This window comes from Quercus suber, unplaced genomic scaffold (genome assembly GCF_002906115.3).
Source record: "Quercus suber isolate HL8 unplaced genomic scaffold, Cork oak 2.0 scaffold_313, whole genome shotgun sequence".
In the NCBI taxonomy this organism is placed as follows: domain Eukaryota; kingdom Viridiplantae; phylum Streptophyta; class Magnoliopsida; order Fagales; family Fagaceae; genus Quercus; species Quercus suber.
The window spans coordinates 680,813-703,126 of NW_027069769.1; the positions used below are offsets into that span (position 1 = coordinate 680,813).

At 36.6% G+C, this 22,314-nt stretch overlaps 3 protein-coding genes across 6 annotated transcripts; 2 read left to right on the forward strand and 1 right to left on the reverse strand.

The window, feature by feature from the left end:
* Positions 1 to 14: 14 nt before the first annotated feature.
* Positions 15 to 1,946, reverse strand: LOC112000812 (pentatricopeptide repeat-containing protein At2g17033). Its single transcript, XM_024032983.2, has 2 exons — positions 1,602 to 1,946; positions 15 to 1,324 (listed from the first exon to the last, which is right to left on the reverse strand). Exons 1-2 carry the CDS (start codon positions 1,905 to 1,907, stop codon positions 245 to 247), a joined length of 1,386 nt encoding a protein of 461 aa, XP_023888751.1. The 5' UTR covers positions 1,908 to 1,946; the 3' UTR covers positions 15 to 244.
* Positions 1,947 to 3,951: 2,005 nt separating this feature from the next.
* Positions 3,952 to 11,132, forward strand: LOC112000818 (pentatricopeptide repeat-containing protein At1g62260, mitochondrial). Of its 3 annotated transcripts, none has more exons than XM_065782762.1 (4): positions 3,952 to 6,475; positions 7,584 to 8,838; positions 9,187 to 9,741; positions 9,991 to 11,132. In XM_065782762.1, exon 1 carries the CDS (start codon positions 4,323 to 4,325, stop codon positions 6,309 to 6,311), a length of 1,989 nt encoding a protein of 662 aa, XP_065638834.1. In that variant the 5' UTR covers positions 3,952 to 4,322; the 3' UTR covers positions 6,312 to 6,475; positions 7,584 to 8,838; positions 9,187 to 9,741; positions 9,991 to 11,132. The 3 variants fall into 3 exon arrangements, with proteins under 3 accessions (XP_065638834.1, XP_065638835.1, XP_023888757.1); XM_065782763.1 differs by having other exon boundaries at positions 7,584 to 8,687; positions 8,766 to 8,838; positions 9,187 to 11,132; XM_024032989.2 differs by having other exon boundaries at positions 9,187 to 11,132.
* A 5,691-nt stretch (positions 11,133 to 16,823) lies between these two features.
* LOC112000811 (uncharacterized) lies at positions 16,824 to 21,916 on the forward strand. Of its 2 annotated transcripts, none has more exons than XM_024032981.2 (5): positions 16,824 to 17,222; positions 18,325 to 18,576; positions 19,028 to 19,171; positions 19,608 to 20,360; positions 21,064 to 21,525. In XM_024032981.2, the coding sequence occupies exons 1-5, from the start codon at positions 17,103 to 17,105 to the stop codon at positions 21,406 to 21,408; spliced, it is 1,614 nt and encodes a 537-aa protein (XP_023888749.2). In that variant the 5' UTR covers positions 16,824 to 17,102; the 3' UTR covers positions 21,409 to 21,525. The 2 variants fall into 2 exon arrangements, with proteins under 2 accessions (XP_023888749.2, XP_023888750.1); XM_024032982.2 differs by having other exon boundaries at positions 16,827 to 17,222; positions 21,444 to 21,916.
* Positions 21,917 to 22,314: the final 398 nt, after the last annotated feature.

A 22,314-nucleotide genomic window follows, 5' to 3' on the forward strand; every position in this document is an offset into this window, starting at 1 on the left:
TATTTTGAAAGATGTAATTCAAACTTAATATATACACAGATCTCTTCAGAAAAATTGTCATTGGTCCAACCTCAAATGTAGCTTCAGGTTTCAGATAACCAGATAAATATAGTAAAGACCAGGCAAATATTTGAAATCATTAAGTTAGTGGAATACCTACTCAAGACTAGGCTAGCATTTCCTCTCAAACATGAATTTTTCTGAGTTCTGAGGTAATCCATGAAAGAACACATTCTCCTTCCAATCAACATAACCAATCCCTCACAACTTTCCCCTTGGCAACAAAACAACCCACATTCTTCCTATCATTCCTCATTGGACTCTTCAACCGAACCAACATTTTCCTAACCAAAATTTTCACTGGTGATTCACCTCTAACATTGCTATGCTTTCCCAACCCACAAACAAGCGTAATCTCTCTTGGAATTACATACTTCCCATCCTTGAACCCATTCTGCAACTCCTCCATCCACTTCAGCATCATCAAGTAACATGAACCCAAATGCATCCCATGCAAATCTAACTTGCCTTCCAAGGAATCCCATGTCATTACCTCTTCCAAAACCGAATTGGACTCAACTAATTCTTTCACTACCAATGCCTCATCACCACTCAAAACGCCACTCAACTCCCCAATCGAAAGAGGTAGAGTGTCCATACCGGTCTCCATGTCTTGTACCATCATTGACATTATTGTCGGGCATGAATTCAAGACTGAATTGTAAGTCCTAATGGAGAAGGAAATCTGGGAAGCTCTCATTTTCCTAAGCCACAAAACCATCCTTGCCAACTCACAATGACATCCATAAGCCGAAAGTATCATATTACAACATATAGTATCCGCAACAAACCCTTCACTCTCCATTAGGTTCACAACCCTTTCCATATCTTCAAACAATCCCAACCGTCCATATCCATACAAAACACACCGAAATTCAAACCTCGACACTTTCACTCCTCTCACACGCATTTCATCAAACACCTTCTCTGCTTCACAAACCTGTCCCATTTCGCACAACCCACTAACCATAGCCTCAAAACCTCGTTGTTTCACGTATGCAGAGCTCGAATCATCAACAACCCTGTTCAAGCGAGTGAAAGATACATCAAACCCTCGCTTTGAACCTTGCTTGGAGTGAGACTCCACTAAGTTACAGTAAAAAAGAACCAGCTCCCGCTCTCGCAACTCTATCTTCGAAACCGCTTCGGAAATTAGCTTTTCTGACTCCTCATAACGTCCTTGCTTATCAAGCAAGGCCACCAGGTCTGCCACCAGCTTCGGATTCCAATCAAACCATGTTGCTTCAGTGATTCTCTTGTAGAACTGCAAAGCCAATGAGAGATTAGTTAAGTCAGAACTGCTCGTTTTAATTGCCTAGAAAATTCTGCTGAAGTAAAAAGAAAATTACAAGCTACTTAAATTTTTTTTTTTTTTTTAATTTAAATTGTTTATATTTTTATTTGGTAAAGTTTGCGGTTTATTTACTCAGCACACGTGTGCACACACATTTTGTATTAAGTTAAGTTTGAGGTTAATTTTATTTACTCAGCACACATGCGCACAACAGATAAAAAGGTAGAAGTGGTTAGTTAGGACTTACGGGGAGGGCGAGGGCGGAGAGGTGGGGGTAGGAGGTGTGGGGGGTGAGGAGATGGGAGAGGGTGTTGAGAGAAACAGATTTTGGTGAGGTTGCAACAAATTTTTGTATTAGTTTGTGTGTGGCTGAGGAAGAGGCCGAGGGGTCTCTCGCGGTGGTGGAGAGGGTGGAGAGGAAGCGGTGGGCTTGTTTGGTGAGTGCACATTTGGGGGACAATAATTTCGAGGTTAGTTTTTGTGGTGGTTGGTGGAGGTTACATGGTAATGGGAGAGGCAGTTTAAGATTGCCTCCTAATCCTATTACTATCATTTTCGCTCGGTATAGGTAGCTGAGGAGTGAGGTGTTAAATGTTTTGAAGTGGCATCTTTTATAACTCTTGTATGCATGGCATGCAACGCTGCACTACCGACTAATAGTACTCTATATATCTTATTCTTCTCTTTTCTTAATTTCTGTCTTTTTTTTTTTTTTCTTTTTTCTTTTTTTATATATATAAAAAAAAGAGAAAAAAAGAAGAAGAGAAAACCGTAAATTTTATTTAGTCAAATGGGATACATCATCATGAACATATTTAACAAGAGAAGGCAGTGTCTCCCCTCTTTCGACTAATGGTTCAAAGGATTATTACTGGGTCCACATTTTTCCATGTTTTCTTCCTACTACACATGTATAATAAATTAAAATTTTTTTTTTTTTTTTTTCTGTCGCAATATTTAGAGTTAGAATTACAATAACAACCGGCTCTTTTTTCATGCATTACTACCAAATTAAATAGAAAGAAACAAAGAAAAGATAAAATGATTAACATTATAATATCCTACGCAAATTTTCCATGGATAGGATATTTTTAATAGAAAGACAATTTCTTTGCTTTTGCATTATTCAATTGCAAAATAAATAGATAAATTACCCAAATCAAAGTTTCATATATAGGAGAAAAATGGAACCTATTAGAGGTTTACAAGAAGTGTAATATTTATAATTTTACAAATTAAAAAAAAATGGTTTTACTAACATATGACCACAAGACATATATTAGTAAACTATTATTTTAAGAAACTCTATGAGAAATGCAAGTTTGACTAATTTTTTGACAGATTTTTCAATTTTTCATTAAATATTTTTTAAAATGGATCGAATGAAACCAAAGTGGACCAAATAAGACGGAATAGAACCAAAGTGAACAGAATGAATTGAATAAGACCAACATAGAATGAATGGACCGAATAAAACCAAATAAAACCAAAGTTGATTGAATAGGACAAAATTTGACAAAAGTAGAAAGAATGGACTGAATAGGACCAATGTGAACCGAATAAACCAAAATGGACTGAATAGAACCAAAGTAGACCGAATCAGTCCAAAGTGAACCGAATAGGACCAAACTGGACTGAATAGAACCAAAGTGGACCGATCCAAAGTGAACCGAATAGGACCAAACTGGACTGAATAGAACTAAAGTGGACCGAATAGAACTGAAGTGATCGAAGTGGATAAACTGGACCGAACAAGTCTAATGTGGACCATATAAGAGCAAAGTAGACCAAATGGAACGAATAGAACAAAATTTGACAAAAGTAGACAGAATGGAATAAATAGGACCAATGTAGATTGAATGGACAGAATAAGACCAAAGTATACCGAATCGACCGAATAGAACAAAATTTGACAGAAGCAGACAGAATAGACCGAATAGGACCAATGTGAACTGAATAAGATCAAAATGGACCTCATAGAACCAAAGTGGACCATATAGGACCAAAGCAGACTGAATAAGACTGAATAGGACCAAAGTTGGCAGAATAGACTGAATAGAGCCAAAGTGGACCAAATAGGACTGAAGTTGATCGAAGCAGATAAAATGAATTGAATGGGCCGAACTGGACAGAATGGACCGAATAAGACCAATGTCAATCGAAAAAACAAGTGGACCAAAGTGGACCGAATAGAACCAAAGTGGACAGAATGAATTGAATAGAACCAAAGTGGACTGAATAGGACCAAAGTGAACTGAATAAAACCAGAGTGTGTCGAATAAGACCAAATGTGACCGAAATGGACAATAGAAATATAAGAGAAACATGTTGTAAATGTCATGAGTTACGATAAATTTTTTTTTAAAAGATGAGTGATGCTAATTTTGTTAGGTAGCATTGAGCTAAGTGATTACCGTTTTAATCCTAAGTGGCTAGACAAAGTTGGAACATGTTGTCTTTACTTCAACGACAACCAAAGGCTGTCGTTGTTGGAGAATACAATTAAATTTTAGGCGCGCGTACGCAAGTCTAGTATCTTGCGTAATTGTGTAGAGTACCCACACTCTCACACACACACACACACACACACACACACACACACACCCACAACAAAACAAACATGAGCCACAAGGCCCAAAACCAAATACGAAAAAACAGAGAGAAGGGAAGTCGAAAAGCGAGGTAGAGAGAGTGAGAGTTTGAGAGACCCACCGGCGGTAAGTAGGAGGAGGAGCTCTTGCAATCTGGCTGTGCAAATATCGGTGGCGGCTGGCAAGGTCAGTTCAGCCTTCGGTCCTTCAGAGCAGAGATCGAGAGTCGAGAGTCGAGAGTGAGAGATTGAGGGCTTAGCAAGGAGAGAGTCGATACTCTCCGGGTACGTTCGTACCGGTATCCCACCCGTATCCGTATTGGATACCGATACGATGGCATTTTTGCAGTCTGTAACTCAGTGATTACTTGGAGAACAATGCTCAACTCAAACGTCGTCGCTTCCAGACTCAGGAAATTACAGCTTCTTGTTCATTGTTGCCCAATACTGAAACCCAAAACTAACCGTAATTCTGTTCCATCATTTTGTTTTGGCTCAGCTTCGAAATCCACTGTCTTGTATTCACTGAACAAAAAGATATCGCATTTGGTCCGTACGGGTCGGCTTGGTGAGGCCAGAGGGGTGTTTGATAACATGAAGCATCGAAACACAGTCTCGTGGAATTCGATGATAAGTGGGTATGTTAAACGAGGAGAAATGGGCAATGCGCGGAAGCTGTTTGATGAAATGCCTGAAAGAGATACAGTGTCGTGGAATTTGATGATTTCGGGTTATATATCGTGTCGTGGAAAAGGGTATATTGAGGAAGGGAGGAACTTGTTTGATAAGATGCCGGAAAGAGATTGCGTTTCGTGGAACACGATGATTAGTGGCTATGCAAAGAATGGGAGGATGGATGAGGCATTACGGCTTTTTAATAGTATGCGTGAGCGGAATGTGGTTTCTTGGAATGCTATGGTTACTGGGTTTTTACGTAATGGTGATGTGGTGCGTGCCATTGAGTATTTTGAGAGAATGCCGGAAAGGGATGCGGCTTCTCTTAGTGCATTTGTATCGGGTCTTATTCAGAATGATGAATTGGATAAAGCTGCAAGAGTTCTGCTTGAAATTGGTAATAAGGATGAAGGGAGAGAAGATTTAGTGCATGCATATAATACTTTGATTGCAGGTTATGGTCAGAGGGGAAGGGTTGGAGAAGCTCGGCACCTTTTTGATCAGATTCCATTTTATGGTGATCGTGGGAAAAAGGGAAGCAGGAGGTTCGAGAGAAATGTGGTGTCATGGAATTCTATGATTATGTGCTATGTTAAAGCAGAAGATATTGCTTCTGCCAGGGAAATTTTTGACCAAATGACCGAAAGAGATATTATTTCATGGAATACTATGATAAGTGGCTACGTGCATTCATCAAATATGGAAGAGGCCTCATATCTCTTTGGTAAAATGCCGAATCCTGATACCCTGTCTTGGAATACAATGGTCTCAGGGTTTGCAGAAATTGGTAGTTTGGAACAAGCCAATGATTTCTTCAGGAGGATGCCCCAGAAAAACCTGGTATCGTGGAATTCCATGATAGCAGGGTATGAGAAAAATGAGAACTATAAAGGAGCGATTAAGCTCTTCTCTCAGATGCTACTTGCAGGAGAGAAACCTGATAGACACACTTTGTCTTCAGTTCTCAGTGTGAGTACTGGGCTGGTTGATCTTCACCTGGGTATGCAAATTCATCAGCTGGTAGCGAAGACAGTTATTCCAGATCTGCCAATAAATAACTCTCTCATTACCATGTATTCAAGATGTGGGGCAATAAATGAGGCCCAGACCATTTTTGATGAGATGAAACTGTGGAAAGATGTGATCTCTTGGAATGCAATGATTGGAGGTTACGCATCTCATGGTTTTTCTGAAGAGGCTCTGGAACTTTTCAAATTGATGAAGAGGCTTAATGTACAACCTACATATATAACGTTCATTTCAGTTCTGAATGCATGTGCTAATGCAGGATTAGTTGAAGAAGGCCGGAAGCAGTTCAAGTCCATGTCTAGTGAATATGGTATTGAACCACGGGTTGAACACTTTGCTACACTTGTAGACATTGTGGGTCGGCATGGGCAGCTTGAGGAGGCCATGGATTTGATCAATAGCATGCCCTGTGAACCAGATACGGCTGTGTGGGGTGCATTGTTAGGTGCTTGTAGGGTGCATCACAATGTAGAGTTGGCCCGAGTTGCAGCTGAAGCATTGATGAGACTTGAACCTGAAAGTTCAGCGCCATATGTTTTGCTATATAATATGTATGCTGATGCGGGACAGTGGGACAATGCAGCAGAAGTGAGAATGATGATGGAAAATAATAATATCAGAAAGCAACCAGGGTATAGCTGGGTAGATTCTTCACATAACTAATGATAATTTTGCATTGATAAAATCAATGCATTGATTAATTGGATTCAATGGAGTCATTTTCCCAACTGTTAATGTCAGTTTCCTCTGATCAAGAGAAGATAAAATCAGTCTACAGAATTCAGTATACTTGTTTAAATCACTTTTGAAAGACAGAGAGAGAAAAGGTAGATCAAGGTCAACTTAAATGAATTATTTCAGTATCTTGTTTGAGTTGTATTGATTTTTCTTTCCTTGGGAATTCCTGCTCACAAATTATTTAGGTCTGGCTACGTTCACCTGTCACTTGTGAAGTGCCAATATTGGTACTGCATTAGTTTTATAACATTAGTTTTATTTAAAGCAGGAGATTTCAAATTTACTTTATTCATGTTGTATGACCATTTCTTTCCCTTGGAATTCCAGTTCACAAATTGTTTTGGCTTGGCTAGGTTCACTTGTGAAGTGCCAATGTAATTTTTAGGGATTGATTGTTCATTAGTTTTATAACAAGTCAAGTGCATGGACTGTAGCATGTGATATTGTATGATGCTTGTGTGCATAAATAGAGGAATTAGATTGCAGTTTTGGTTTCATGCAAAGCGCATTTGTTTCTGTGTAATTTTTTCTGTGCTGCCAATGAGCTCTTGCTCAAATGGCACTTCATCCTTCCATAATAATGGGATGGACGGTGACATTGTGGGTTCTAAACCCTCTGGGTGTGTACGTAAATTACCATTATAAAAAAAATCCTCTTTAGTATTAGTATTAGCCTTCTGAAAAATCCTTTATAGAAGCTTTTCATGGTTTTTGCCAATTTGAGTTGTAGGCAATGACCACCTCCCATAAATTTTTTTCGATGGTTTGCATAATCATATCACTTGATAAATTCCAAATGTATTTCTCCACCTTGAATTAGTTGTGCATAAAGTTTAGATAGAATAAAGCATCTCAAATATTCAATACACATTTATGTATACATGTATACCTACCCAAAAGCACATACACCAACATGTCCATATGTATTATACATTTTTTTTCTAGGGTTCTGAGTTGTGCCCGAATGGTCAGCTGTTATTTTGTGTTATTCTCTGTTCAATAGCTGCACTCTCATATTTGACGAATCCTGTAAGTGTTCACGTGAGCAGCAAAGCAGGACGCACTTAACTTATTGTTACATGATATATTTGTTTTGTGCTTCTAGTGCTTAAAATTATCAAATGGAAGGACTCATAAGTTCTAACTTTATTGTGTGCTTTTTTGTTTGTTTGTTTACCTCTCTCTTTCAATTTGCAGGTTATTAGGGAAAGAGAAGAATGAGAAGGTTAAGATTATTATTCCCCTTACTCCTGGTTTTTTGTCATGCCTCTATGGATCTTGTAATGCTGTAGATGGTCTTTCCAAAAGCACATGCAAATTATTTCTGAATATTAACAATGAGAAACATAGTCAGACAGTTGATTATTTACTGCAAGGATTCTGGTGTTCAAAGTGTGACAGAAGCATTGCACACAATCCTGAACTATATTAAAAAATTATACATCAACCTAATATGCAAAGGACAGAAGTTAGTTTGGACTGTGATTCTCTCCACCTACAGTCTCTATTTTTTAAGCTTCTTTGTGATGAGTCATCAGAAGAGGTTCAAGTTGCCTGTGTCAGCCTAATTCAACGGATCCATATACATGGGAATACAGATGTTCTGCTTAAAACAAGATCTGAATGGACTAAATGTATTGACTTTTTGCTTCTTAACAGGAAAAAGGCTGTAAGAGAAGCATTTTGTACTCAGATAAATTCCTTCATTAGGATCCTATTTTGCCTTGTCTATTTTGTGATGAGGAGAAACCAACTAAAATCAAAGAACAGAAGTTTCTGGACATAATTAAACATGCCTTATCAGCTGCTGAAGATCCCCCGATCTTTGATACTCTTTTGGAATCTACTGCTGAAATTATGATTGCAGTTGATATCTACAGTCAACTTTTCTTGTTTTCTCTTTTCTTGTTGGTCGACCAGCTTGATAATCCACACGTGACAGTGAGAATGAATGTGTCAAGGTTAATACACAAATCGTGCTACTTTCATCTTAAAGGAGGATTTGAACTAGTCTTATCAAAAGTTGTTCATATTTGTAATGAACTGTTTGATTATTTATCTCTGAGGCTTGCCAGCTGTCCAAAAATGGTCAAAGAATTTGCAGAAGCTGTTTTTGGTGTTGAAACTGAAGAACTTGTGAGGAAAATGATTCCTTTGTTCTTCCAAAGCTTGTGGTGTCTCAGCAGGATAATGAACAAGCAATTGAAACCTTGTATGAATTGGCCAAGTATTTAAATACTGATATGGTGCTTTTGATAGTTAATTGGCTACCAAAAGTGCTTGCTTTTGCTCTCCATCAAGGTGATGGCCAGGGGTTACTTTCGGCTTTGCAATTTTACCTTGCTTATACTGGTTCTGACGAGCAAGAAATTTTTGCAGCTGCATTACCTGCACTCTTGGATGAACTTGTTTGCTTTCTGGATGAAGGTGGTTCAGATGAGATAAGGAAAAGGTATAAAACTCTACAGAAGTTCACAAGAACTTAGTGAGTAGTAATGGAACTTGCTAGTTGATCTCGTTTTTAATTGTTGTTGTTTTTTTTTTTTTTTTTTTGGGGTTGAGGGAGGGGGGGGTGGGAAGGGGGTGGTTGTTTAAATAATTTTTCCATATTGATTATAAGTTGAAAATTTGCTGACCTGGGTTGCATTTATCTACTGATTGCCTTTTTTTTGTTACTCATTTGTATAGATTCAAGGGAACAAATTATTAATTTATTAGCTGATTTATTATATGTCCAATCTTATCAGTTGCCACTATTATTAGTCATTCTGCCAAGCATTCTAATTTTTATCTGATACAGGTTAGCAAGAGTACCTCAGATGATTAAAGAGGTTGCTAGAGTTCTAACTGATGGTGAAGATCTACCAGGATTTTTGAGGAATCATTTTGTTGGCCTCAACATTATTGATAGAAAAATGCTCCATGCTGAAGATACTTCGCTGCAGCAACAAACTTTAAAGCAGATTGAGATCCTTATTAAAATGATGGGTTCTCAGCTTAGTACTTCTGTGCCAAAACTAATGGTTCTTCTTATGCATGCTATTGATGAAGAACCACTGCAAAGTGAGGGTCTCTCCATCTTGCTGATGCCAGGAAACGTCAGGAAGAATCTGATTTAGGTCCCAGGATGGTCCCATCAGCTTCTACTGTTGGTTCTTCAAATGTAAATACTGAGAAGCGTTGGTGGTCTTATGTGCCTGATGTAATATTATTCTATGCAAAGGGGCTTCATAGGGGCCACAAGAATCTCTTTCAAGAACTTCCAAGACTTTTAACCCTCTGGTTTGAGTTTGGGAGCTTTTATCTAAGAAGAGGTTCATCATCCAAAAAAGATTTGAAAAGTGTCCATGCAAAGGTAAATGTAAATAAATAACTCTCTCATTACCATGTATTCAAGATGTGGGGCAATAAATGAGGCCCGGACCATTTTTGATGAGATGAAACTGTGGAAAGATGTGATCTCTTGGAATGCAATGATTGGAGGTTACACATCTCATGGTTTTTTTTGAAGAGTCTCTGGAACTTTTCAAATTGATGAAGAGGCTTAATGTACGACCTACATATATAATGTTTATTTCCGTTCTGAATGTGCGTGCTAATGCAGGATTAGTTGAAGAAGGCTGGAAGCAATTTAAGTCCATGTCTAGTGAATTTGGTATTGAACCACGGGTTGAACACTTTGCTACACTTGTAGATATTATGGGTCGGCATGGGCAGCTTGAGGAGGCCATGGATTTGATCAATAGCATGCCCTGTGAACCAGATACAGCTGTGTGGGGTGCATTGTTAGGTGCTTGTAGGGTGCATCGCAATGTAGAGTTGGCCCGAGTTGCAGCTGAAGCATTGATGAGACTTGAACCTGAAAGTTCAGCACCATATGTTTTGCTATATGATATGTATGCTGATGCGGGACAGTGGGATAATGCAGCAGAAGTGAGAATGATGATGGAAAATAATAATATCAGAAAGCAACCAGGGTATAGTTGGGTATATTCTTCACATAACTAATGATAATTTTGCACTGATAAAATAAATGCATCGAGTAATTGGATTCAATGGAGTCATTTTCCTCTGATCAAGAGAAGATAAAATCAGTCCACAGAATTCAGTATACTTGTTTGAATCACTGTTGAAAGACAGAGAGAGAAAAGGTAGATCAAGATCAACTTAAATGAATTATTTCAACACTGCTCCTGATGTTGGCTGAATTCAAATGAAGGAAGACTATAATTGAGAAAAGCAAGTAAAATCAACTTTTTTGTACTGGCATATTTGCTTTTCTGAATGATCATATAGAAGCTGGGGCAAAGGCGTTATAATGATGATGGATGGGGCAAACTCTGTGAATATTGAATTATAGACGCTGCTGCAGCAGATCTTTTATAGTTTGAAGGCGTTCAAAATTCTTCCTATTTGTTTCACTCATAAGCATCACAATGTGTCCCCTCAGTTGGATGGCCCAAAGGAAAGGTATGTTCTTACTTTAAACTCTAGTTAGTCCTAGTCTTTATACTTTGTACTGCAACCAAATGAGCTAATAAGTGCTTTAGAGCATGAAGTTCAATTACTCTGGTATGATTCAAGGCTTTTAAAAATAACACCTAGAATACTTATGTAAGTCCTGTCATCTTGTGGCACTACACTTAAATATTAGAATAGCGAGGCTGACCACTATACATGGATATATTATAGCTTTATTAGAAATTGTAAGTCACTGCAATACATCAATAATAAATATTTGCTTCATCTTTCCCTTTCCTAGAATTCAATTTCTGGACTTTCTTTAACTTATATATATATATATATATATTATTTTGAAAATCTGGACTTTCTTTAACTTATTTGTGAGATTTTCCCCCCTCTTAAATATTTGAAAGCTGACAGCAGGTTCCTCTCGGATCATATTTTCTTTCCAGACAATTGTTTGGACTTTTTAGGGTGGTGGTGTGGGAATTTTTGATATTGTTGTTGGCAGGCATTTTTTTCATAGGAAGCATCAGGATGCATAGGGAGAGTCTATTGATTTTTAATGGCGCTTCCATCATAGTCTCACCTGTGGACTAACTGTTTGGAATTTTCATGACAGCTGGGGTTTTTGTGTCTCATGTCCTTGTTTTGACATGTTTAGCTTTATCAATGGTCCATAACTTTAGCCTTTGTCTTTGATTAGCTCATCATTTCATGACTTCATACAACCGTGAAGATCAATGAATTTAATTAATATTCAGGCTGAACAATGTATACCTGTGTACTGGAGAGTTTTTACAAGGTCAATCACTTGCCAAGTTGGTGATAATTGGTAAATTGGTCTTGTTTTATCATTTGAATAAAATGTAAAATATTGACTGGGGAGATCAATATAACATTGTCATGAAAATGCCACATGGACCTGAATGACATTATACTTGTACAATGGGGGCCTTTCATCATCCAACGAACACTCACTGTTTGGTTTTAAAAGAAATTTGATATAGGTTTAGATTTAGTTTTACTTATCAAAAAAAAAAAAAAAAAAATTGATGTAGGCTTCATTTGGCATCTGTGAAATTAGATCTTGATAATGATATGGGAGACATCATCCATTTTACTGTTAACAAGAAATTAAGAATAAGGAATATCAATTTAAGTATCATGTTTTTTTTTTTTTTTTTCAACAATTTAAGTATCATGTAGACTAGATGTTTTGCAGACCAATTTAAAATCATGTGATTGTTTCAGTGAATACCATTTGACATTTCAAATATATCTTTTTTTTGATAAGTAACTGAATATATATATATATATATTAAAGAAAAACACAGCTCCGTACATAGGAAATGTACAAGACAAGCAAAAACATAAAGAAACCAAATTACAATGATCAAACAAAACAGGAAGAGAGAAGCAAGAAAAAGATGGTATAGCTAAACACCATTGGAGAAGAGAAAAAAAGACTTAAACTCAAGAATGGACCGTTCGTGACCCTCAAAGCTTTTGGCATTCCGTTCCTGCCAGATACACCACATCAAATAGTGCGGTACCATCCTCCATATAACTATATTACGATGACGCCTGAAGTTACAAGACCAACAATCCAACAAGTCCACTACCCTTTGCGGCATCACCCAACAAATACCAAACAAGCAAAAGACCATACTCCACATCTCAAAAGCCAAAAGACAATGAAGAAGGAGATGATCAACAGATTTCCCACACCTTTTGCACATAAAGCACCACTCCAGGACAACAAAATGTCTCTTCCGAAGGTTATCAACAGTTAGAATCTTGCCTAAAGCCGTTGTCTAAGAGAAAAAAGCTACCTGGGGGGGGACCTTCGATTGCCACACCATTTTCCACGGGAAGGAACTGGCGGTAGAGGGGGCTAGGGAGTGATAATACCTGATTACTACAAAACCCCTACTGTTGGCCGGCTTCCAACAAAGTTTGTTAGAACCAACCCCTCGCACCTTAGTGGAGTAGATCAAGACCATACACGAATCCAAAGATTGTGACTCTTGATCATTCACTAGGCGATGAAACTGTAGGTCCCAAAAAATTCTCCCATTAGCAAAGCACATAACCTTAGAGACTGAAGCATCCCTTGTCCTACTAATATTATATCTTAAATTTCATTAGCCAATGAGGTTTAGCTCAAATGACACCATTTCCCCTTCTAAGAGCAAGTAGAGGGTAAAGACGTGAACTCAAGACCACCGTATGCATGTGTAACTTACGAGTGATAAAATAAATAACCCTTTTTAAAGGTAATTAATGAAGTTCTTGTTAAATCTCAAGGTGATGCCACCTTAGATTTGATCAAGGCTACTTAACTGGACAGCATTCAGTGTCCTAACCTTCTTTACCCCCCTCTTATCTTTTGTCCTCCTTTTCTTGCACTAATATCACCTTGCCTCTATTTTATAAGAACAAATGTTTAAATGTTTTAGAAGCAAGATTCATTATTAATTCCTAAGTAAGTTAACAATTGAAATATCTATGAAACTGAAACCTCAAAGTTCCTTGAATGCTAGCTGTGATTTTAGAGAATGGATGAGATCTCGATATGGCTCTGTCCTTTCACAATTGTCGTTTGTGGATCATCATGGCATGCTAATTTAATACTGTAAGCAATTTAACACTTGAGTGATCTGCAAAATCTTAAAATTACTTGAATATTAGCCCTGTTTATTGAGATCCTATATTCTCCATTGCAAATTTGCAACTGACCAAGATGTGTTTTTGTCCTGATACAATTGTCACCTTGTGAATTATGATGAAGTAGTCCCTTGATTTGAAACCATGTTTAAAAAACTTCTTAATAGTGTGCAGATAAAATTTATGGAATGTCTTCTTTTGAAAGTGACTCCCTCCATTTTAGTGTACACCTTCGAGCATCTATTGGTATGTTCTATTGTTCATTGAGTTGCCTTTTCTAAGCACAATATAGGTTATGAAAATCTTTAGTTGTTTGTTAATAGTCCTTGTTTCCTGGGTCCTAGTCATTGTCTCCTTGTTAAACATGATGCCGTAGTTCCTTGATTTGAAACCATGTTCAAAACACTTCCTAATAGTGTGCAGATAAAATTTATGGAATGTCTCCTTTTGAAAGTGACTCCCTCCATTTTAGTGCACACCTTCGAGCATCTATCGGTGTGTTCTATTGTTCATTGAGTTGCCTTTTCTAAGCACAATATAGGTTATGATAATCTTTTGTTGTTTGTTAATAGTCATTGATTCCTGGGTCCTAAGTGAAAACAAAAGAAAACAAGTTATTGCAATGTTTTTTTTTTTTTTAATTTTTTTTTATGTGATATGGCCTGTTTTCAGTAGATCAAATGCAACAATGTGAGACCCTTGTAAATGATCGAATATCTTTATTTCTCGCAAGATGCAAGTCTCACAAAGTTTGTATTTGCATAACTTTCTAGTAGGGATTTTATTTTTTTAACTGCATTTGGCTGCAAAGGTAAATGGTGGAGACTAGAAAAGAATGGTGTTTGGATGTGTAGAAGCATATTGGAAGCTTGGTTGCATTTTCATTTTCCCATTAATCTTCCTTCCAAAACTACGTGTAACATTCCATCACCCCCATTGTGCGTGTATATATTTATATGAAAGAAGTGTTTTAGCATTTAACTAAATTATTTTACTCTCTGTTTATGAGACACTTTGAAAACTCAATGGACAAACAGAGACACTTTGAAAACTCAATGGACTGAATCGACTGATAGCGTGTCTGGGTCGTGATATTTTCTTCATAATATTATGCATTTTACTCACTGGTCTAACAATCAAATCCAATCCAACTAAACTCAACTTGATGTTGATATTTTTCAAAGATTGATGGGATGGGTTAATTTTTTTTTTTTTTGAAAACTCTTTACAAAAATTTCAACCCAATCAATCTGATCCAACTAACGTAATTAATCATTTGAAAAAAATAATTGTATTTTTATAATTTCAAACTTATTTTGTATTATTAATTTAATTTATTATGGCATTTTAAGAATTAGAATTATTAGAACCAACTGTAAATGTTGTAATAATTAATTGAAGAAAAAAAAATTAAATTGTTAAATTAAAATTCAAACTTTTTAAATTAAAATCCCAATCAACTAGTCAAATCTAATTCTTCAATCCTATCAACAAGGGTTGATTTTTAGAGCCACAAATAGATTAGATTGTACTACAAATTTCTCAAACGATAAAGTTGAATTGGGTCCAAAGATAGTGTAAGATACCAAAACGGCGTATCAAAAAAAAAAAAAAAATGAAGATACCAAAATGGACCCTACCCTACAATAGCCTAAAGTTGTCCAGTAAGCTCACCTACGTGGACCTCCATAAGAGAGCTCGAGACTGGAGAGAGAATTTATATAAATAGGTATAAGATAAAATCATAAAATAAAGAAAGATTAGGAGCAGAAACTATATTATAAAATTCTATTTACGGAGGAGCTCACAATCTTAGTAGTTCTTAAAATTTCATGACCACCTCTAGTGCTGTTGGGTGATGTATAAGATGCGCTGAGTGCATGGTCCTAGGTTTGACTCCGAATATGTAAGTGCTTAGGTTATCTCCCTTAGCAACTCAGGATCACTAGAGTTCCTCATGGGTTTGAAATGTTATGGTTCACTGTGGTCCCCTTATATCCCAACAAGGCCCTAGACCCAGCGAGTAGGGTTCTACTATAATAAGGCTCAGGTTGGATTGCCATGTTGGTCACTGGCCTACCCATTTTCATTCATAAAAAAAAAAAAAAAAAAAAAGAAAAAAAAAGAAAAAAAAAAGAAAAAGAAAAATTCTTAAAATCTCATGATATTTGTCAGATCTTAAGTTTGAAATCTTGAGGCAGTGTGCGTGGAATAGGGACTATATAGGCTCTATAGAGCCAACTACTCGAAGAGATTTGGATATCAGTGGTGGCTCTAGAAATTCTTTTCAGGGTGGTCATTAAAAAAAATTAAATAATAATAAAACTTGAATATATTAATATCACAAAAAAAATAAATGCAAATATATAAAGTTTTAAAATTTTCTTTCACAAGTTTTCATATTTTGAAATCATTGTATGATATGATAGTTTCATTACCAATGTTATCATCTACATCTTTTTCAATGTACACAATCAAGTAATTATTAAGCTACTAATCTCTCGTTCAACATATTGCCTAAATAAGTACTAATATAAACAAAATGCATTATCTTTTTGAAAAAATATATCACACAAATTTAATAAATTTGGCTAAAGACTAAAGTAAGCACTAACAGATTAGCTATTTAAAAAGTGTGCATTTTTATATATAAAAAAAATAGCAATTTTAAAATATGCCATTTGAAAACGCAATTTAAAAAATATCAATTAAATATTTTATTTGAGATTTTAGGCTAATTTGTTTGTTTGGGAAATTTTTGAAAAGTATTATATCTACAACATTTTTGCAATACTTTTACAACAAAGTCTAGGTAGTAAGTTTTTTCTAGTTCTAATTTGAACTTATCATTGAAATTATTATTTTTGTTTACCAGTAATAACCTGCTATTTAGAATTTATTACGAAAATATTGAGAAGATATTATGAACATTGCATTTCTTGCAATTTATTTGTTCAACATTCAATGGACCAAAAGTTTGGAGAGGTTCAATTTTATTTTTAATGAGCTCAATTGTTATTAAGGGTATTCAAGTTTTTTTTTTTTTTTTTTCTTTCTTTTTAGGGTGATCAAAAAACCCATATTAATTTGAAACTCAAAATTTTGTAAGGTATATTAAAAAAAAAAAAAAAATTCATGGACCGCCCACATTAGTACTTCGTGCCGCCCCCTGCTGGATATCCTCATTTATTTTAAAAAAAAAAATCTTAAAACATTTTAGTAATTTTCAATAATAAAAGCAAAATTAGACCAAAACCCGAAGCTTCTATAATATACACAGAGTAACTATATGTATTAATGTCACCACTCATCACTAACTCAACATCGAATCCAATACTTACGCCCTTACGTGCGCCAATATACTCGACACTGAGTCCGACACCTTCGACACATCAATCGTTAACAATCACAACCACCTCTCTCTCTCTCTCTCTGTGTTTGACTCGCTCCGATTCACAACTCGCCCACTCATCCATCTCATCTTATATATATATATATATATATGCTCCAATCCTCTCTCTCTCTCTCTCTCATACAAAAATAGTCGAACTGATTGGAAAACACAGAAAAAAAAAAGAAGCGATGACTAATAAGAGACCCAGAAGTGGCAGCAGCATCGACAAGGCCGTGGTCGATGTTTGGCAACGAGAACTCGGCCAGCTCTCCTCTCGAAGCTTCGCTCATCGACTCGGTGGTTCCGAGGTCTTATCCTTGATAACCTTATCCCCCGTTTTGTTTCTTTTCGTTTCTGTTTGGATGATTAACTGTTTATCAAAATTTTCCTGTTTGGGGGGTTTTTGATTACTTGTCATCATAATGGTATTGGGTATAGCTTGATTTCTCAATTGGGTTTTCGGATTATTGTATATATTGTTTATGATATTGGGTTTCTGAATTGTGTTTTATTAGTTACCGGTTAATTACTATTAAGCTGATTTAAGTGAATCACAATGGGTTTATTTACACTGCTTCTCGGATTACCCGCCAACTGGTTTTACGGGCTAAAGGCGGGTCCAAAGGGCTCGTCTTTAGAAAATGTTTCCAATGTTATGATCATAGGAAAAATGCTCAAACCTGGTTTTTTGAGTGTCATTCAAGAACTTTTTGTTTAGGAATCAAACAAAGGTTTAATGAAAATGGCTTATAATAATCTTGAGCACTAAGGCATGTAGTGGATCAATTCATAATTCATATTAAAGTAAATTTTACACCAGCCGTCGAAAAAAATATATGGTGAGGAATATAGCGAAGAATCTCAAGTATATGTATGACAATGCATGCTATACTCCATATTACCAATAGATACGATTTGTTTTGCTTATATAAGTGGAAGTTGCACGCATGTAATATAATTCATCCTACTCTGAAGTAGGTGATGATACATTGATCGCTACGGCTCTGATCTACTGATGTTTATTTTAACATTCAGGTGGGTTGTGGGGGGGGGGGGGGGTGTTTGCTGATACCAGTTTGTTGTGAAACCCTTGCTGTGAAATTTATCTATATTAATTGGAGATGCTGATGAGGGTCACATCCTTGAGTCTTCTCTAATCTATAATAGGGAGCTACAAAAGAGGGTGAAATATAGAATCACCTCTGGGATGTGTTTAATTGGAGATGGTTGTGTTTAAGCTGACATCAAGCTCCAGATATTAGTTTGCTCTGTCTGTTCTTATCAATTATTTATGTTAATAACAAATCTTGTTTGGATTTTGATATAGTGACCATTCTTTAGTCCACTTCTGTTATCTTGTGGCTGAGTTGATATCATACAAGGTATAATTAGATGAATTTTATGTTCCAGGATCTTGTGCTTCGACTTGATCTCTACAGGAAGTTGGAAAAGCACAAAGGTTGTGTGAACACTGTAAGCTTCAATGCAGATGGTGACATTCTGGTTTCAGGCTCAGATGACAGGCGGGTTATACTTTGGGATTGGGAAACTGGGCGTATCAAGCTTTCATTTCATTCAGGTCATGATAACAACGTTTTTCAAGCAAAGATCATGCCTTGCACAGATGATCGAACCATTGTCACCTGTGCTGCAGATGGGCAGGTATTTCATTTATTCTAAAGCAGTTACTGTATGAAGCAAATATTGTGCTTTCATTCAAACGTGTATCAGGCATATATTAGAATATAATTAAAGGATGTTACAGGCCACAAATATGTTTTTGTCAGGTGATCTTCACCATTCCATAACTTAAGCTGATGTTTTCTCTTAATATTCTATAGAAAACTGTTCTATGATGAAGAAGGAACTGATCACTCATTCTCTAAGTTAATGGATTATGAGATCTTGGTGTGACAAATTTGATGATTTGATGACTGCTGCTTGTTTATCTCATCTTTCACCTTCTTTCCAGTAGTCTTTGAATTAAAAGAATTCACCTTGTTTTTCTTTAGCTATCAAGATTTAGAATTTTCTCTATTTTCTGTTGCGATCCACAAATTATTATTGTTATTATTATTATTTAAAATTCTTATATAACATTTGGTCAATTTAGGTGATACTCGCTCAGATTCTGGAACGCGGAGAAGTGGCAATTACAACACTTGGCAAACATCAGGGACGAGCTCATAAGTTGGCCATTGAGCCTGGGAGCCCTCATATATTTTACACCTGTGGTGAAGATGGACTGGTGCAGCATGTGAGTTATAATTTCCCCTTGCTACTCTAATTTTTTATTATGTTGTCTCATTTATTTGGAGAATTCAAGCACCATGGGACAGGGACTGTCATAGCAAAAGAATAAATCATATACTTTGAGGATGAGGTTGATCCATTTGAAATTCATGAGCTTCATTTAGAGGCTTTACAGTAGAGACTGAATTCTCTCTTCTCTGTTGATCCTCTCCTTGATTTTACTTGCTTTTGCAAACAATCTTGAATTTTTTTTTTTAAAATTAAATGACTTATTGATTCCCTGCATGCCTAATTGATAGTTATAAATGTAAATCCCTTGGTGTTCTCCTTGTGTTGTGCTTCTTGTGGATCGCTCATTTTTCCTCTGTTATTTTGATTTTTACCTTAGTTTTTAGTATTGCTGGGTTATATGGCCCTGTGACACTGTCATTGTTGTACAGTTTGATCTGAGAACTCGGACTGCCACAGAACTTTTCACATGCGAACCAGTTGATGATAGGAGGCGTTACAGATCAGTTTTTCAACTAAATGCAATTACAATTGATCCTAGGAATCCAAATCTCTTTGCGGTTGCAGGTTCTGATGAGTATGCTCGACTTTATGATATCCGCAAGTATAAGTGGGATGGATCAACCGATTTTAGTCAACCCACAGACTACTTTTGCCCTCCACACTTGCGTGGTAATGAACATGTTGGAATAACAGGCTTGGCCTTCTCAGAACAGAGCGAACTGCTAGTGTCATACAATGATGAGTTCATCTATCTTTTTACTCGTGATATGGGATTGGGGCCTAATCCACTTCCAGCCTCTCCGGTGTCTATGGGCAGTGATGCAAGTGAAATTGGAGCTGATCATCAATTGGCAGCATCTCCATTAGCTATGGATACTGATGAAAAAGTTATCCCCCAAGTTTACAAGGGGCACAGGAATTGTGAGACAGTGAAAGGTGTGAACTTCTTTGGGCCTAAATGTGAGTATGTAGTAAGTGGGTCAGACTGTGGCCGGATATTCATATGGAAGAAAAAAGGGGGGGAGCTAATTCGTGTCATGGAAGCTGATAATGCTATTGTAAACTGTATTGAGTGTCATCCTCATACCATGGTGCTTGCAAGTAGTGGAATTGATCATGACATCAAGATGTGGACTCCAAAGGCTTTGGACAGAGCTGTTCTGCCTACAAACATCGAACAGGTATGCTTTTTCATTTTGAGTTAATGATTTAAAGCTAAAAACTTTATAGGTTCTTTATTGAATTTGGTTTTTGCTGGTTTGGTCGGAAACTCCAAACATTGAAAAAATGCAGGAATCTTGAGAATTTTGAAAGTACATTGCTTCATTTGCCTACATGCATGATTAGAAAGTCCTATAAGTATATTTAAAATAAGTCTTCGATCAGTCATTTTCTCTCCACTGCATGGATTGGTGGTTTCATCATCCATCCTAGTTGAGTTCTTGGTGATGATACATTGTTGAAGATTCTTTATTTACTTTACCTTTTCTCCAACCACCAACACCCCCCCTTTCCTCCCCCCCCCCCCCCCCCACCCCCCCGGCGGTGGGTTTTTTTTGGCTTTTTGGGTGGGTTGGGCTGGTGGGGGAGGCCTCTTGAGGTAAAGTGGGTTGTTGGGTATGAACATTGTCTTTCACATTTTTTGTGTTTTGCTAGAAGAGTGAAACCACTTGTTAACTAGTGACTTGCACTTTCCACCCTAGTTTAGTTCACCCAGTCCACCCATCTAGTAAATTCCAATAAATACCTGATATTAGGCCAGTATTGGCATTATGATGTTGATGAACAATTAGATGTATTTATGGATAATGCTATAATGCCCATGCCACAACTCATACGGGCAGCAGAGGAACTAATTTCTCTGCTGTTACTTGTTTTGAAAAGGTTCTGAAACCTGATCGAATTCATTGCTTTGCATTTGATGACTACTACGATGACGACGATGATGATGACGATGATGATGATTGTTTGTTCAATGATGATTACTTTTCTTATGACGATGACGATGACGATGATGATGATGATGATGACGACGACGATGACGACGACGACGACGATGATGATGACGATGATAATGATGATGGTGATAATGACAATGATGTTGATGATGATTTTGGTTTCGATGTTGATGATGATGATCACAATGATGATGCTGGCAATTGCATTGATGATGTTGATGATAACATTGCCAATGATGGTAATTTTTTTGGTGGTCCTAATGAATGCTGATGGTAATTATGATTTACACTTTTTGTCTCCAACAGAAACCCAGGCCCGGGGGCTGGATGTATCGAATATCTTCTCCCCAGGACTTGCTGTTGCAACTATTTTCACTGCAAAGGCGGAGGACAAACTCTGAGCATAGTGGTGAAAGCTCTGCTCCAGATCGCGAGCTTTTAGAGCTGATTTTGAGGTTCAATGACAACAGTGATGCTTCTTCAGATGATGGAGGAGATACTGCCAGTCAGGACGATTTGTTTAGTTGAGATGTTGAGCAAACCTTTTGGCTATGAAAACAAATGCTAGTAATTGTACATAACATAGGGTATAAGTTAAAACTGTTCTGGATTTTCTCATGTCTACTGGTCATTTTGTACCTAACTTCTATAACATTCATTAATGCTTTTCTTCTTTTATTACTTTTTTGTGCATAAATTATAGGATTATTTATTTATTCATGTCCTGTAATCAATATTATGGAGGTCTCTTATAAATTGACCTTTATTTTTTTGGCTAAGATTCCTTGTTAATTTATTTGAGTGATTCTTAACTGCAATATGTTTTTATTTTTTTTTTGGGGGGGGGGGGGGTGGGGTTTCGATCCTGGCTCTCTAAACTGCAATAGTAATGTCAAACACTGTTCTTGGTGATATCTTTCAGGGCCTTTATGTTCACTTTACCCAAATATGAGTGAATGTGTTTGGTAATATGGGTCTTAAATTCGTGAGATGTATGATTGTAACTAGGTATGGCTGTTTTGCCAGGAGCATTGTGGCAAGAAGTTGGATTTTGAAATTTATCTTCTCTCTTACTTGATGTGAAGAAAAAAAAAAAAAAAAAAAAAAAAACTACCACCACATCTTTGTATCAAAAATAAACATAAATGGGATTCATATTGTAAAGGCAAGTTTTGGA